This window comes from Gavialis gangeticus, unplaced genomic scaffold, assembly GCF_001723915.1.
Source record: "Gavialis gangeticus isolate Ggan-Ray unplaced genomic scaffold, GavGan_comp1, whole genome shotgun sequence".
Classification (NCBI taxonomy): domain Eukaryota; kingdom Metazoa; phylum Chordata; order Crocodylia; family Gavialidae; genus Gavialis; species Gavialis gangeticus.
This window is the reverse complement of record NW_017729024.1, coordinates 87,050,069-87,067,328: the sequence shown is the minus strand read 5'-3', so window position 1 is coordinate 87,067,328 and position 17,260 is coordinate 87,050,069. Positions and strand designations below refer to the sequence as shown.

The following is a 17,260-nucleotide window of genomic DNA, read 5'->3' as shown; positions in this document are numbered from 1 at the left end:
GGGGAGGAGGGGGCATTAGAGCAGCCCTCCCTTCCTTTTTACAGTATTGAGCTGAGGGGGGAGGGGTGGGACATGCCCAGGCCCCAACAAGATGCTGTGATTAGGGAGGGGTGTAAACCTCCATCCTGCCTGCACCATCCCAGGCTTTCCCCTGCTTGCTGCTCAAGGGGTGGGAGTGTTGTCAGACCTCAGGCCCTGGCTAGCACTTTGAAGCAAAAGTTGGGGGGTGGGGGAGGGGAGGAGATGCAGTGCATGCATCTGTTGATGATACTGGGCTTTGCAATCTCCTTCTCCCTGCTTCTTCAGGTCTGCAAACCTGACAGATGAGGGAGCCAGCAGGGGTCTGATAACAGCATTTATCAGCCCATTAACAAAACAAAAGCTTCTCTCATTAGTTCAAGCTCTTTTTAAATAGCTTTTTCCAGGGAAGAAATGGAGGGACATGACCAGCTGACCTGTTGATTAGTTCCAAAAACCCATAAGCAAACACTGTTCTGTCTGCCTGTCCCAGTGAAATTGGAGACACACATACACAGGCACCTCTCAGCATTAGCTAACATACCACATGCCTAGGGTGGCGTCCGTGCTGTGGGAGATGGGAGGGAGGCAGGGGGAAATATCTGCTTGAGCAGGGAGGGGAAGCGGGGAGCAAGGTAGACCCTGCTTTGTCTACAGCCTCTGCTGGAGCTGTAGCTAGGGAGCGGGTGGGGCCCACCCTGCTCTCTGCAGCAGAGAGCCCAGCCCAGCCCAGGGCTACAAAGCATGTGGGATGCTGGAGGCCAGAAAGGGGTCTGGGGCAGACATTGCATAAACCAGTTGACCTAGATCAGCTAAGTCTGCTTTTTCCAGGGAAGAAATGAAAAAACTACCTTCAACCGGGTTTATCTTAAACCAGGTTCAGTCATTTTGAAACTGGTTTATGTACACTGAACTTATGTTCTGTTATAGGTTTAAACTAGTTTCTGATCACTTAAACTGGTTTATGTGTAATGTCTGTCCCTAGCCTAAAGGTCTGTAGTCAGACAGGGTTCAAGGAATTAATAAAACATGTAAAGCCAATCAAAATGCATCTACCATTTTGTTTTTTAAGACTATTTGCTTGCACATTCCATAGTATCAGTCGCATTTCTGCTATTGACTTCAGTGGAAGAGAAAGGCCCGCTAGAGCTACAGATCAAAATTGATACATATTAAGGAAACCACCATGTTATGCATCATGTACAGAATCTTGCATAATGGGGCTGGAATTACTGGATGCTGTTATGATTTTTGCAAATAGAAAACAACAAGAATTAGAAGCAACCATCTAGGCCTGCTGTCATTTTTCTTTCTTCTCTAGGTCAACTCCCAGTAGTACAACAATAATAAGTATTTTATATTCAGCTAGTTTTCTCATTTTTCAAAACATTTTGGTATTTGACCTTTTTGTTTCCTTCTTGAATCAGCCATTACTCATTCTATTTCACATTCTTCTTTAAGTGACGTATAATTTTTTAAAGACAAAAAGCTTAATCCATATTTAGGCATTGGAATAAATGTTGCTTAATTTTCAAAGGCACTGCTCCAGTTGGATTCAGTGGAGGCTCAGGATAGAGGCTGAATAGGTATGTGTCTAGGGTGGTATAGGAACAGTGAATTCTACCTCCTTTGTACAGGATTAGACTAGATGACCCTCACAGTCCCTTTTAAGTCTGTGATGCTAAGATTCTTCTCAGGGTCAGTGAAATATTCCTTCTTTGATGACTAGAACTGTACTGCTTAGGTAAGAACTTGCACATATCTTGTGGTTTGTGGAGAATGTTCCTTTGTCTTCTTTGATGAGAAGAGACACTGTATGCTTCTTCTATATTTGCATGAAAGACAATGACAGCTCTGAGGGAATGCCTCCTATGTCTCTTTTAGATATAATACTCTTCTGAAAAGCATTGTTGTGTTGATAGAAAAATTACATTTAAAGCTAAAAAAATGCATGCAAAAGAAATTGGAAAATAAAGTGAGTCAGCAATCTAATGGTTAAAGCAAAAGCACTGACCAGAATTGTCCTTTTTGCAATAAGGACTGTGCAAAATGACTAGTATTTGCTTTGGATTTGGACGATTCAGGGGGCAGTGATTTTATTCGGTGATTTGAATCACTTTCCTGAATTGATTTGGCCAAATCAGATTCAGAGATTCACCTGCCACTAAATCAGCCAAATCTCCAAATTGAACAGGCTCCATCCCATCTGCTCTCCCAGCTCCGTCAATGGCTGCCCCGTCCTGAACTCACCATCTCCTGCCAGTTGGGGGGGTGCGATCCCTGCTGCCTATTATTACCCTGCACTGCACTGGGGGCTCTTGCCACAAGCTCCCAGAGGCCCTGATGGCTGCTGCAGCAGCTGGGGAGTGCAGGGCTTTTTTTTTTTTTTTTTTAAAGTGCCGGGATGCTAGGCCCGGGATGCTAGGGAGGGGCTGGGGGAGCAGGCAGGGGATGGGCTTCCCCAATGGTCCCCTTCCACCTCGTAAACCTCCCATGTCTTTCCCCTTGGGTGTCATGTGCGTGGGTTCTTCTCGCCGTGACTCTTCAGGCTGAACAGCTTGATTACTGGGGTGACTTTAGGTTGGTTCCCTAGGGGCCTTGTCTGCCATGTCTTTGATGATTATAATTGGGAGGAAGATGTTTGGTCCTGCCTCCCTGGGTGCCTTCCCTTGGTTGTTCCCTCTGTTCCTTCTTTGTGGGGCTACGCCTCCCCTACAGCCCGCCTAACATCAACCGCGATGTTGTCACCTGTGTCGTCAAGGTTGATGATTTGAACCTTCATGGCACTCAGTCTCTAGGGAACTTATGGCTGCAGGCTAGTGATGACGTTTCAATGCCGAGTGTCTCCTATGGCCCCCACCTTTCTCTCTGCCTGTACAATGTCTGGCTTCAACACCATTCCATTCCCCGGCACGTCGCCTCTCCCCTGGGTTTGGTACCTGTCTGCTGACAGTCATGTCCAGATCCCGCTGCTGCTGGGTCCTGCTGGACTCCAGTCATCACTGCTGCCTTCTTTGGTCCACGTCAACCCTGTAATTAGATCCTTGGGCCCTGCATTCTTGTGGTGACCCCTTTCTGGGGTACCCACCAGGTCCTGTTGCCAGGACTGCTCACAAGTTCTGGCCCCTCCAGGCCGACTGGGGACTCCACTTCCGGTCCCCCTGACCTGACTTCTGCTGGGTCTTTTATCCTGGCCCCGGGCATCTGGCTGACCAATCAGCCCTGGCACGCTTATAAAGTGTGCCCATGTAGACGCGGGAGCCGTTCTCAGCTCCTTACTGCTCAGCCATTTTTTTCCCTTTGATCTTCTGCCACTGCAGTTCTATCCACTGTGGTTTCACTTCTTCCATGTTTGGCTTCCAGTGCAGCATCCTGCCACCTCCCTGTTTCTTCTGGTAAGTCTTTTCCACACCCCTCACTCCCTACTTACTGGCATGGAGTCCCAGTCCAGGTCCCTGTGGCAGCAAGCAGGGACTGCCCGAATCTCCAAATCTTCTCCGAATCTTTTCCGAATTGATTTGGAGGCTTTGAATCAATTTGGATCTTTTAATTGGTCTCCCGATTTGATTCAGATTCAGAGATTTGGCTGCCAAATTGGGCTGAATCTCCTCTGAATCAAATCAGCAACCAAAGCTTTGCAGAGCCCTATAATACAGATATATCTCATTCCTGCAGGTGGCTGAAGGCTTCCTGCAAGATACTGAGGTACCAGTCTTCCACCCTATGGGAGACATTTTGGCTCTGTTCAAGACAATATTGCAAAATGGCCACTGAGTTCAGTGGAGCTAGGTTTTTCTCACAAAACTGAGTTTGCTTGTGTTAGATTACCTTACCCCTCCACCCCCTTTCCTTTTTTTTTTTTTTTTTTTTTTTTGGAGACAGAGAAGGACAGGACTGGTTCAGTTCTTGGTATTTCCTGGTATATGTTGTGTTCACTGAGACTTCATTTCTACCATGGAATAGTTGTATTTACTTGAAGATAACTGTGCCTTTGACTAGATATTGACATCATTTCAGACCTTAGCATTTGCTGATGCTATGCAGTGGGCTGCTCATGCTAAAACCACATGCAACAGACCTTATCAGCAAATCCCTATTCAATGATGAAAATAAAGCAGAAATCAAAACACACCCATTAATCAAAGAACTCATTCAATTCAGGGACATGGCGTCCTTCTCTCTCAACTGAAACTTTAACTGTCAGAGAGAAAAGAAAAGCACTGGAGTTACAGAATGCTACAGAGATTATTTTTTTTACAAGTAAAATTATTAAGATAAGAAGCAATATGGGTAGTTTGTCAAATAAAGATGACAATGTTGATTAAACTTAAGGACCACAATAACTGTTTCCAAATAGTTAGACTGTCAAACAGAGGTAGTGTTTAAAATGGAACTTGCATAAAGCCTATATGTTGACTGATTCAAAGTAAGATAACAAAGTAAAATAACAAAAATAAGCCTTAGGTAAAAATAAATGCTAAGGTGAAATGATAAGGTTACTATACTTGTTTAAAAACAAAATGTTACAGGAGGTGCAAAAATCCATCAGTCCATCAAAAGGAAATAAAACAGACAGACTTTCTTCTAGTAAATATAATACATAGATGCCATAATTTCCAAGGTGTCATATGCCCCAGGGGTTTATTGGTGGCATTTCAGAGATGGATTAAATATTTTTTTTATTTGGGTTGAGCACAATGTAGAAACCAGACAGATTTTATTAAATATTGCCCTAAAAGCAAGTCCACTGAGGGCTTGTAGTCTCCACAGTATAATCAGAATTTCATATATTTTGTGGCATGCTGAACCAAAGTTTTTTTATCAAGATCACTGATCCATCAGATTTCTGAGGCAAATTCAAATTTTTGTGGGATTATAAACACACTTAAATTTTATTAAATTAAATATTTAAAAAGGTCTTTATGCAACACCATATAATAAATGGGAAAATTGCCATACTTATAAAACACAGCCATACTATACTAATATTCCTTTTAATATTTAATTCAATAAAGCATTTTGGTTGTGTAGGTTTTCTTGTTTACTTTAGGCTATTGGTGCTGAAATTTCAGTTTCTCACAGCATTGTGCATTAACATTACAGATCTATTGCAGCATTGCAGTCATTTGAGAAGGTAGAAGTGCTTCAAAGCTTGTAGAGGGGTGATACCAGTTTGGACTTCTTGGAGGTGGGAGATGAGGGATCTTGTTACTTGGGAAGGTTTTGGCAACCTTTGTGTGGACATCTGGTTGTTTGGGGCATTGTTTTTACTCCATTGCTGACAGATCTTGCGTGGGATCCATTTGTCTTTTTTTTTACAGAAGTATATGCAGGATATTAACTATTTACTTGCCTTGAGAACAACTTCAAAAGTTTGCTTCCAGTTTTACTCTTTGAAATGTCCACCGCCATAAGGCTAAATATACAGAATGCAAAGATCATGCCTCTGGCTATTTGTATCTGCTCAAGCTGCTTACATTTATTAGAGGTGCTGTGTTCTCCACATTCAATGAATGCATGTATGTGGTACGTGATGATAACCTCTCCCCAGAGGCCATGATCCTATCTTTTGATGGGCCCACAATTCCATCTGGAAGTGAATTATGATGTTTTAATTCTCTAAATTTTAAAACATACATGCTTAGAAGCTTAAAGACATTGCTTTCACAGTAAAATATTTCTTTTTGTATTAACAGTTCTAATCCTTTAACAATCACTTAAGATAGTTGCATAATTTTATGAATATTGGTAATGTGAGTAATTGATTCAGTACACAGAGTGCTTTATTTAACACATTTATTTCTTTTATGGGTATACTTATATTTGTGGTTGCACTAGAAGTTTAGTATGTAAACAAAAATACAGTTCCTCTGAGAGGTATTCAAATAAAAGGCTCTAGTGCATTTTATTACATATTTGGTTTGGAATACAGTTTTACTTTAAAAAATATTGGCTCAAATTCTCAGCTGCTTTGAACTGGTATGGATCCATTTCTTAAGTGGTCTCTTAGCAATACATTTTCAATACATTACACACATTTTTAGTCAAAGAACTCTATTTAAAGTCAATGGAAACAAAGTCTCGGTGGTGCTTTTAAAAATAGCAATTTAGTTTATATTAGTTATCAGAACTGTGTTTTATTACCTGGTTGGTAGTTTTCTGTACTATCTAGGGGAAGATCAGAGCCAATATCCGCTTCTAATATCTGCTTTCCCAGACTTCATGCTTACTTAAAAGGGAAATAGCATTTCATAAAATTTTCTAAAGTTTCCACAGGTTGATCTAGGACACAATCCCTCCCCTTTCCTGAGTGCAAAGTAGAAATATAATGCAATCCTCACTTTTTTTCAGGTGGCCTGGGAAGCATAATATTTATTCAAAGAGTAATTTTATCATAAGGTATTCCATGAACTGTAACTAAAATGTTGCATTGTTCCCTTCTAGCTAAGTAACTTGAAGCAAGTCACATTTGTGGATGTTTCAGCAAACAAGTTCCCATCTATTCCCATTTGTGTGCTCCGCATGTCACACTTGCTGTGGTTGGATATGAGCAGCAACAACCTGAAAGATCTCCCACAAGATATAGACAGGTAATCTTTTTTTCCATTGTCATTCACAGATAAAACTAGGAACAAGAAATGATGTGAAGAAAGAAACACAGTATTTAAATGTCCCTTGCTGAAAGATATTATAGAAAAAGTGTCCCATCAGAAAATGTCCCTTACTGAAATATATTATAGGAAATAAACCTTTCATTTATTCAATTTTCTGGCACCTGTGCAGTTAGCATGTTGTACTTCCTGTTTTATATATGAGCAGTATGACATCACACCTACATGATGCTCCATTCACTTTTTTCCTGGAACCAATAACAGGGAGCTTATTACATGTATAGCAAAATTGCAACTAAGAAAGTATGCAGCCCCCCGAAGAGGAAGATAAAGGACAAGTCGCAACAAATATTAAATGGCTGAAAATCCTAATATCCATCAGTAGGGAAGCAGAAAAAAAGATTGCAAGATCAAAAAAGAAAATTGCAATCCTTTTCTCTCACCCCACAAACATAATAAATGCAATGTAAAGGTGAGTGCCTCTGAAAAATCATATTTTAAAAATATTGGTTAACTTAAAAAATTGTAAGTTGACAATTTTCTATTGAAAGGCGTTAGCTAGCCGGAGAAAGGATTCATCTGTTATCGTCTGTTATCCTCAGGACAAAATGTACCCACTTTGAATTCCTGTAGCGTTAATAAACTTTATTTAGGCTTCACTAAAACAAATATATGTTGGCTACAGTTTATAAAAAACAGTGATTATCCATTGAGCTGAGCAAAGACACCCCACAAACAGAACTCTACACCCAGAAAATGCATTAGTATTAGGAAGTGTGACTATATACCCCATTTTTGCCTGGGCAGTCCCCTTTTTAACACTTATCCCTGGTGTTCTGTCAGTTTGGGCAAATTTATGCTTTTGTTCTATCTGCTCCTCAAACTTTTTTTTTGTTCTGAATGTAGCATTGCCACCCCAACTTTTAAAATGATGAATACAGCCTCAGAAAACAGCAACAACAGGCAATTGGGTTAAAGTCATGGAGGTTGCTCTTTAAAAATAAATGTTCCTTTCTTTTTCTTTGCTTTTTGGCTTCTGAACATTTAGAATGCACTTGCTTCAAGCTTGCTCAGTAACAACAGAAATAGAAACTCCCTGCTTGTAGTAATGAAAACAGATATTTTGATGCAATCTTTTGATTCTAGCCTCTGAGGCTTTAAGAAAAAAAATACCAAAAATGAGATTCATAATAAAAATCACAAAAACTGTAAATGTGCTGCAGCATCACTTATCAGCTCTTTTAGAACTCAAAGGAACATGAGCCTGCTATGCAATAGCATCATATCACTGTTTTAGCAGTGGAACCAGCACACCTTCTAAGAGGAAAAACCCTTGGTTTTGACACTTTTTGCCCTATACATTCATTTCCAAGTATTTACCCCAAATGCTTGTTGTATCAAGGAAAGGTCAGGGCAAAGGAAACAAAATAAAGGAAGGAACCTTTCCTCATCTGTAAGATACTGGCATTTACAATAACTTCAATGGGATAATTTAAGAGAAACACATGAACAGGTTTTGCATGGGTGACTGGTGCCTCCCGAGTCTGGGGGGGCACCAGGTTGTCGATTGGGGGGGTTGTCCCTCAGTGGCCAATTGCCAGTGGGGGGGAGGCGAAACCAGAAGTGCACTTCCAGTGGCACTTCCGGTTTTGCAACTGGCACTTCCAGGGGGTGCACCACCGACCTCGGGGGATGCACATGCACCACATGTGCACCCCCTACACATTGCCAATGAGGTTTTCTTTTTTATTTTATTCCACATAGTATTAATTATTAGTGAAAGCAACTGCATGGCTCAAACATATATCTTGGGGAGGAACAACCAGCACCATACCTACAGGTTAGGGAACTCCCCTCTTGTCAGCATGGAGGCAGAAAAGGATCTTGGAGTCATCATTGACTCCAAGATGAACATGGGTCGGCAGTGTGGGGAGGCAGTTAGTAAGGCCAACTGTACCTTGTCATGCATCCACAGATGCATCTCGAGCAGGTCCAGAGAGGTGATCCTCCCCCTTTATGCGGCACTGGTCAGGCCACAGTTGGAGTACTGCGTCCAGTTCTGGGCGCCACACTTCAAGAGGGATGTGGACAGCATAGAGAGGGTCCAGAGGAGGGCCACTCGCATGATCAGGGGACTGCAGGGCAGGCCCTATGAGGAGAGACTACGGGACCTGAACCTGTTCAGCCTCCACAAGAGAAGGCTGAGGGGGGATCTTGTGGCCTGTTACAAACTGGTCAGGGGGGATCAGAAGGCATTGGGGGAGTCACTGTTCCCCCGAGCACAGCCAGGAGTGACCAGGAACAACGGTCACAAGCTAGCAGAGGGTAGATTTAGGTTAGACATCAGAAGGCGCTATTTCACGGTCAGGGCGGCTAGGGTCTGGAACCAACTTCCAAGGGAGGTGGTGCAGGCTCCTACCCTGGGGGTTTTTAAGAAGAGGTTAGATGAACACCTTGCTGGGGTTGTTTGACCCCAGTACTCTTTCCTGCCATGGCAGGGGGTCGGACTAGATGATCTTCTCAGGCCCCTTCCGACCCTAGAAACTATGAAACTATCTCTCACATGCATAAAATTGAGTGGGGCAAAATCATGAACTGTGGGTCTTACTTTTGTATTAGTTCCTGAGAGTGAGATGGTTAGAAGAAAGTTTTACATGATGTTACCTTACATGGCATCATGTGCCCATACCCTCACTAAAAAAGTGCTGATTGACCATCTGTCTTGGACACTCGTCTCAATTCTCTTCACAGATATATTATTAACATTTCATCTCTGTTATCAGACTATGCATGAAGCTTCCCACTGAAGTTAATGAAAAGTACTGTTGAAATATATGACAGCTAAAGGAAAATGGGTTATGTGAATATTTTCCTACTATTTCTAGTAGATGATGGCAGAAGAAGATATTAGCAGGTGATGTTTAAATAAGATACATGTGGCTAATAAAATATGTTTATAAAAAAATATATTGTTTTTGAACCTTTTTCCTCTGTTATGCTTCTTTAGGCTAGATCAACTTCAAACGCTTCTCCTGCACAGGAACAGGCTGACTTATCTTCCACAGGCTTTGATCAATATGAAAAAACTCAGTATGCTGGTAGTCAGCGGTGAAGAGTTGGTTGAGATGCCCACAGCTATTTGTGAATCAACCACAGGTTTAAAGTAAGTAAAAGTGGGCATATTTACATGCGCAATTAGTGAGTCTCAATAAACTCTGGCATAGTTTGCACCAGAGTCAGCTGCTTCTGGGTGCAGCATCTTCACGTGCACCCAGGACCAAAGTAGTTTGAGCTGGGGTGGAGCAGCCCCAGGCTGGCAGCAGGTTCAGAGGGTCAGCCCCAGGCTCTGGGTCATGGCATCGGGTGGCAGAGGGGCTGGCCAGGGCACGAGAGTGCCCAAAGAGTGGAGCTAGGTGGCAGGCAAGGGTCTGGCCCTCTGCTGCCAGACAGAATTTACTCCTGGTTTAGTGTTTAAATGTGCATTTAGGCACAGTTATTTTCAACACCATAAGATAGTACTGTCCCTGTCTTGTGTAGATGTGTCCATGGGTTTCTTGATTTTTTACCTACCACTGAGGCATGCTACTGTGTGATGGTATATCTACATTGCCCTGACAGCAGGTTGGGTAGTGATATTAGACTTATGGGTTGCCAGACTCACATACGAAGCAAAGTAAATACTCGCACAGTCTGCCCTCACTGGGTTCTGCACTAAACAGCTATGCCTTTAGCAGAACCTGAATTAGCTAGTTTTAAAGCTATCTTGTAGAGGTGTACATGAGCTGCAGACCTAGCAGCTTGACATACTCCTAATTACCTTGTATGCTCTGCCCTGGAGATTTTATTGTCTCACCAACACTTTCTTTTCAAGGTTGTGGTAAATTTAGTGATTGATTTTCTTCTTGCTGTTTTTGGCCCCTGGCAGACATTGCACTTAAGATGTGTTGAAGTGATTAATCATGTCTTAAAGCGTAATGCAGCCACACATTCAGGGAATTAATGGTCCAATAAAAAATAAAATCAGCCACAAAATTATTACACAAAAATATGTAATAATTTTGTGGCTGGTTTTCATTGCACCTTAAAATGAACACGTGGCATGGGGACTGCACTGGGGATCAAATGTGTCCTGGTGCAGTACCTGCCTACTCCTAGGAACAGCACGAGTGCCCTGGATGGTTGACATTGGGCAGGGACTGATTGGGGACCATATGAGCTGTGGTGTAGTGCCCATACTGCCCTCTGATCAGCTGATTGGTGGCCAGCTCCAGAGGTTCGGACTAACCTGGAGGGTCCCTGGAGCCAGCTGACAATCAGCTAATTATTGGCCATCTTTGCCAGTGCAGAGAAACCCCAGAATCATGATCCCAGGTTCCCCCTGTACTGGCAGATAGGGCACAATTGGGGTCTGATTCCCCAGTCCCCAAATTCTACATCCTGCTATGCATGTGTAGCATGGCAGGAGGTGCAGTTGTTGGGATTGTGGATTAGATCCGATCACGCCTTTAACTGAACATCTGTCAGCAGTCTTGGAGTGATAACCTATGTCAAGAATTTCAAAATTTTGTAGACATAATTCATACATAGCATTGCTTTGTGTGCAACCATATTGTTTTCACTTTCAAAGCACTGGTTTAAAAAATTTGCATAACAGTGATTGCTGTATGTCTTTCAATGGATGCTTGGAAGTTTACATATCAAAGGACTTCTGGTACAATTCCAGAATTCTGTGCAATGTAGGAAGGATGGGTTCAATTTCTGGTAGCAACTGTATGGTTGTGGGGACTTATATTAGAGAGGTACAGATATTGTGGTGTGTCCAGACACATCTAATAGCTAAAATACTGCTTCTGCATGCAATACCATTGTATGAATGTACTAAATGTTATTATGAAAAATTGTGTGTAAAAATAGTATTATCTAGAATATTTATGTGATCCTTAATTGATGGATCCTGAAACACATTTCATTGCCAATATGGGCAAATTTTTTTATACATGCTCCACAGGTGTGGGAGGAGTATGCTTTAATTAGAGCTGCTCTAATTAAATGAAAGTGCCTAGAGTGTCTCATGTATCAGTATCCCTGTGCTTCAAAATGGCAGCAGGGATGCTTTAAAGCTTATTGAACGAGCTTTAGTTAAAGTGCCCCCGCCAGCATTTTAAAGAGTGGGGACACTGACACACAAGATATGGAGGCTGGCTGGAGCATGGTAATTGCCACACTTCAGCAGACTCAGTTAAGCAAGTCTGCTCTGATATGCTGTAATTATAGCATGTTGGAGCAGCCTCCAGGCTCAAGTACTGGCACCCTATATTTTTAATGCTTTCACTTCCATCTCCAATTGGCCGCTTCTAAATTAACATTGCTGTTGGCCAGTGAAACTGAAAGGACTTTTGATTCATTCATAGACGGTGCTGGGTGGTCCACTTGAACCAAGAAAAGTTAATACATACCATGCCTCTCCATAGATCAGTTCAAATTATTACTTGGAAAGGGGGAAAAACTACAATAAATCATTTGAAAATGAATTACAATCAGCTCATGTTAAAAAGTTATAACCCCTTCATGTTAATATTTCTTTCTCTGCAGATTTATAAGCCTCAAGGATAACCATTATGAAACAGTCCCATGTCAAGAAACTGAAGAAATAGAAAGTGAACGTGATCGGGAAAAATTTGAGAAAGAATTTATGAAAACCTACATTGAAGATCTGAAGGAAAGAGGTATGTGCTAAACTTCCAATAAATTTGTTATTATTTCTGGTATAAACATAGATTTCAACAAGCTTTCCAGGCTGCATCAAGATAATGTGCATTGTTTATATATAGAAATAAGCAATACCATGAATTTTTATGAAAAGTGGGAACAAGACTAAGAGTACAAGACATACAATGTTTTTTAGAATGGTTAAAGTGCTATATTATATTAGATGAGACTTTTGTGTCTTTTTTTCAAAACAATAAGCTGTATTTTTAAGTATGTTCAGATAAACTGTAAGGCCAGAACCAGAGTTCTGGATCTGAAAAACATATACAAACTCAATTGTGGGATCAAAATTCAATATTGGTCATTCCTATTATGGTGTGCCAATAAATCCTTATTAGAGAGTAGGTCTGCATTACACTATATGCTGCATACACCTTAAAGGGACTGCCCATGCCTCAAAGAGTTTAATGTATGTACATTTGTGATGCATTACAAATATAGATGGATAATACAAATAAATAGGAAAAGATATGCTAAAGAATAAAACACTCCAGATTCCAATCTTAGTTTTGACAAACAAAAACTATGATGCTAATTTTGCTTTGTTATATCATGGTAGAAATTTTCAGACTCAGTTCACTGGTTTTGCCATCATGATAGCAAATATATCATTTACTATATGATTTTATACAAAGTAATTCCTGCCAAAATACTGTTCCTGACTGTTCTGGATCACTATCAGAAAACATGTTATGCTTTTAATGAATAGAACAGAAGTTGAATTCTTAGAATATGAATAAAATTAGAATGGCACTTTCAGCATCCACATGTGAATATGAATACAGTAAATAATCACTGTACTTGCTTTATATTTTTTTAGAGTGCTAATACTGTGGCATCTGTACACTAGATTTCTTCTGGTGTACAATAATCAGTCTCTGTGCCATGCAGACATTACAGATATGGAACATTTCATTCTGTGAATACTGCCCTTTATTAGTTTAACTTACTGGCTCTTGGGCCACAGTGGCAGAGTGCTTAAAGCATCTTGATGCAGATCCAGAAATGTGAGTTTGAGTGCCTTGCACTCACTCTGAAAATCAGATCCTACACATCCAGTTGTAAGCAGGTTCTTGCTCATTTATGCAGGAAGTCAAAGGTAGCTGGATGTGATGCTAGCCCCATCACTCCCATTTGGTGTGTGCCTTTGGCACCTTAATCATGCAGTATATTACCTTGGCTAGGGAAGGACATCTGTCCTTTACCTTGAATAGAACCTGGTGCAGGTCATTGTATACCTGACCCTCCGTGATCTCTACAAGGGCACCATGGTCTAGCCTCAGGCTTCCAGCTTTCACCTTTTTCAATTCAGGACTTACATCCATTTGGGTTTAGGGCTGTTGCTTCCTAGCAACTCTCGTGCTCCTATTAGCCTATCTGACTGTAGCCCAGAGGCTGAATTCTGTTCTCTTTGGAATGACAATGGTGTTAAGCAGTGAGAAACCAACTTTCAACAAACATGGTACAGTTTGTTTTAGGACAAAAGCAGCACAGAAAAAAGGTATCATATTGATTATAACCCATAATCTGCATGAACTTCTGGCAAGTATGTTACCCAAATTTGTCAGTTGACTCTTCCAGTCTGTCACAGTTTTGTACCTGATGATCCAATAAAAATGACATTGTCCCTGGAGCACCTGTTCATATTGTACCCTTTGGAGTTCATTGTTTGGAAGCTTTCTTCAATCAGTTCAAAGCAAGAAATGTAATTGCCCCAGGTTGGGGAAGGCTTTTTCCCAAGCTTGTTTACCTACTCAGGAAGTTGTATTAATTACTCCTCCAATTATTTTTAGTTTTTGCAGGTCCTTCTCCCTATACCTCCAACACTGAGGTGGAATACAAAGATATACCTAACTACTTTTGCCTCGATACAGCCATTTTTATGCCACATGCCAAAATAATAGGCTTTGAAATCACTGTGTTTCCAAAACATCACTTCTGCCATAGTGCATACACAGAATACTTGAACATGTTGTAGGAACTGTCGTTCAGTATTTTTAAATATCACAGTTTACTAAGTTAGACATCTATTTTTGTGTTCCATGCATTTGGGTATTTCAGGGAACTAATGTAAAATTCACCCTGGACCAGAGGACCTGAAAGTTTCTGTTCAGTTTAATGAAAATGTGAACAAATAATGATCAGTGGAGTGACTGTTACGATACATCCTTATTCCATGCATATTATGCTGGACGGTGCATATCATAGTGGCTGGATAATAGCCCTTCAAAAGACAGCAGTAAAGAAGTTCCAAAGATGACTGTGGGTTTTGTGATCATCACATAACGTTAGTGATCCTAATACCTTGCACCATAGGCAACTGGTGGCAGGGTGGGGCACAGGGGGGCACGTGCCACCCCTGACAGGGCTGGCGTCTGCAGATGCTTGCCAGCTTTGCCCCTGCCACTGCCACTGGTGTCTGCAGGTGCTCACCAGCTCTGCCCCTGCCGCTGACACCCCCGGTGGCTTCTGCGGGTGCCCCCCCAGACTCAAGAGGCACCAGTTGCCCATGTCTTGCACAAGTCTGGATAGTTTGGATTCTAGCCCAGAGTGGTCTAGCATAATGGCCATGTACTGAATTTCATCCTGTGCTCTAATGCTGGGCTTTATTTTTCTACAGAATAAGAACAGTATAATTGAATAAGCCTTATGTTCATGAGTAATCATCATTCTAAAAGAATACAGTTCAGGCTTTAGTAATAACAAGAATGTGAATCTGGAGAAAGAGGAAAAAAAGGGAGAAAATATGAGATGATATTTGAGAATCTGGCCTTATAGGTCATGAAGATGTGTATGAAACAGTATGCAGTCATGTTTTATTCCCTGTCTGTTCCTGAACATTTCAGCACATCCCAGTAGTTTCAGTATGGCATCTAGTATGCTCTGCTTACTACCTAAACCACCTTTCATTTGAGGCTATTTGTCTTGAATGAAGCTGGGGAATTACAGTATAGGATTGTGATTGCTAATTTTTGTGAGGAAGTCTATTAAGTTTTTTGTTTTTCCTGGGCTATTGATTTTGTCTGGTAACTGGCAGATAGGTTTGTTTCTTAGTGCATTCTTCAAAAATTGTTATGGGGCCCCGGGCATTGGATTTTTGCTACAAGTGCGAGTGCATAAATGGAAGCAAAAATAAATAAACAGTCACTACTGTTTTTTGTAAAAGTGAATTGCAAATAAATATATACATTCAAATAATTGTTTCTACCTATTTCTACTAATCTCATGAAGTAAAACTGACACAAACCAGAAAACCCCACTCAGTAGGTCCGTATATTTAATGTTAAAAACAAAAAGGCATTGATCATTTCGTCTGATGTCCTGTCTAGCACAGACCAGTAGAATCTATTAAATTGGCACAAAAAACATTTATTTCTGTAGTTCAGTATTGAAATTAAATGGAAACATGAGCATGATCATAGTTCTGAAATTTGAATGAATATACTTTTTCTCTTTTCATAGATTCTGTTCCTGCTTATACTACTAAGATATCATTTAGACTCCAGCTGTGAAGATCTGAATTTTCGAATCACTGGCAAATACCAGAACCCCCCCCCCCCACACTATTACTGCCCCCAATCAGCTGATTGGTGGCCAGCTCCAGAGGCTTGAACTAGCTTGGAGGGTACCTGGAGCAAACATCAAAATGGCAAACATCAAAAACATAGACTGAAATATAAGCCTTCTAAAAATATTCATAGAATTTCTTGTTTGTTACCAAATTTGCTTTCAACAGGTATAGACAAAATGCAAGAACTGAATAGTTTTCATCAGAAGCTATGTCACTTTTCAAATCATTAGCAACTTTTTAAATCAATGGCATCAGATTAGGCCCTTTTAGCCTGCAAACAAACTTTAGCTTAATTTTACAGCTGGGAGTAATACTAGTGAAATCAAGGGGGCTATTCTTGGTAGTCAAAATACACTGTGCATGTGTGTTTGCAGGATCAGAGTGTTACTCAATGGGTGCATCTACATGAGATGTTTACTGTGCACTTGAATAATTAGCTGTGCAGTAAACATTGCACATCTACACGTGCCCCTACTAAACTGGAGTAAACTAATTTACTCTGGCACAGGATAGTACTTGTAAATACTCTTTAAAATACAAGTACTAACCTGCAGCTGAGTAAAAGCTCCAAAGCAGTGTATGTGTAGATGCTGCCCTGGCTGGCTTGAGCCTGGGTGTGCTTCAGTACAGGGACTGCTTGCAGGCTAGCCCCTTACTGAAGCACCCTCATGCCCCAACCAGCCACTCTGCAGCATGTTCAACCAGGGGCAGCAGCCCCAGACTGGTAGGCTACTCCCCTGGACCTCCTGCCAGCCAGGACTACTATGACAAAGCTCAATATGCTGCAGTCGTGGGTGCATGTGTAAATAAACTCTAGTGTGACAAACATTGGAGTTTATTGTAGCACATTGATATGCACATGTAAATGTGGTTAGTAGCTGCTTTATGTTTCATTGTGGTTCATTTGACAAAAAGATTTGATCTTGTAATAAAACAGAAAAGTGCATGTAAAAAGTGAATGTGATCTATTCGACCAAATGACTAATTCAGTTCTTTATTTCTTTGAAATATAGGCATACATATGGCTATGTGGTTGAAGGGTGATATTGTTTTCTTCCTGCTGTTCAGACTTTTATTTCTTCTCTGGTTTTTCAATTTAAATAATTTCCAACAAGTAGATCTCATTCTACACTTGACTGGAAATATTTGTGGTAAACAGGATTATCAAGAATGACATGGCAATGATTTTACAGGCCTTCAAAAGAAAAAAGAAATAAACCAAAGTTTGACTGAAAAGACAGTAGCTAAATAGTTTAAAACTGAGTATTTCTACTAATATAGATAGCTATGA

At 40.9% G+C, this 17,260-nt stretch overlaps 1 protein-coding gene across 1 annotated transcript in view; it reads left to right on the top strand.

Annotated features, from left to right (window-relative positions):
• Window positions 1-16,373, top strand: part of LRRC2 (leucine rich repeat containing 2) — a 159,572-nt gene extending 143,199 nt beyond the window's left edge. The window contains exons 6-9 of the mRNA XM_019517322.1: window positions 6,463-6,608; window positions 9,637-9,792; window positions 12,222-12,355; window positions 15,861-16,373. Of these exons, the coding sequence (XP_019372867.1) occupies window positions 6,463-6,608; window positions 9,637-9,792; window positions 12,222-12,355; window positions 15,861-15,910 (486 nt within the window). The 3' untranslated portion in view covers window positions 15,911-16,373. The remainder of the gene's footprint in view (window positions 1-6,462; window positions 6,609-9,636; window positions 9,793-12,221; window positions 12,356-15,860) is intronic.
• Window positions 16,374-17,260: the final 887 nt, after the last annotated feature.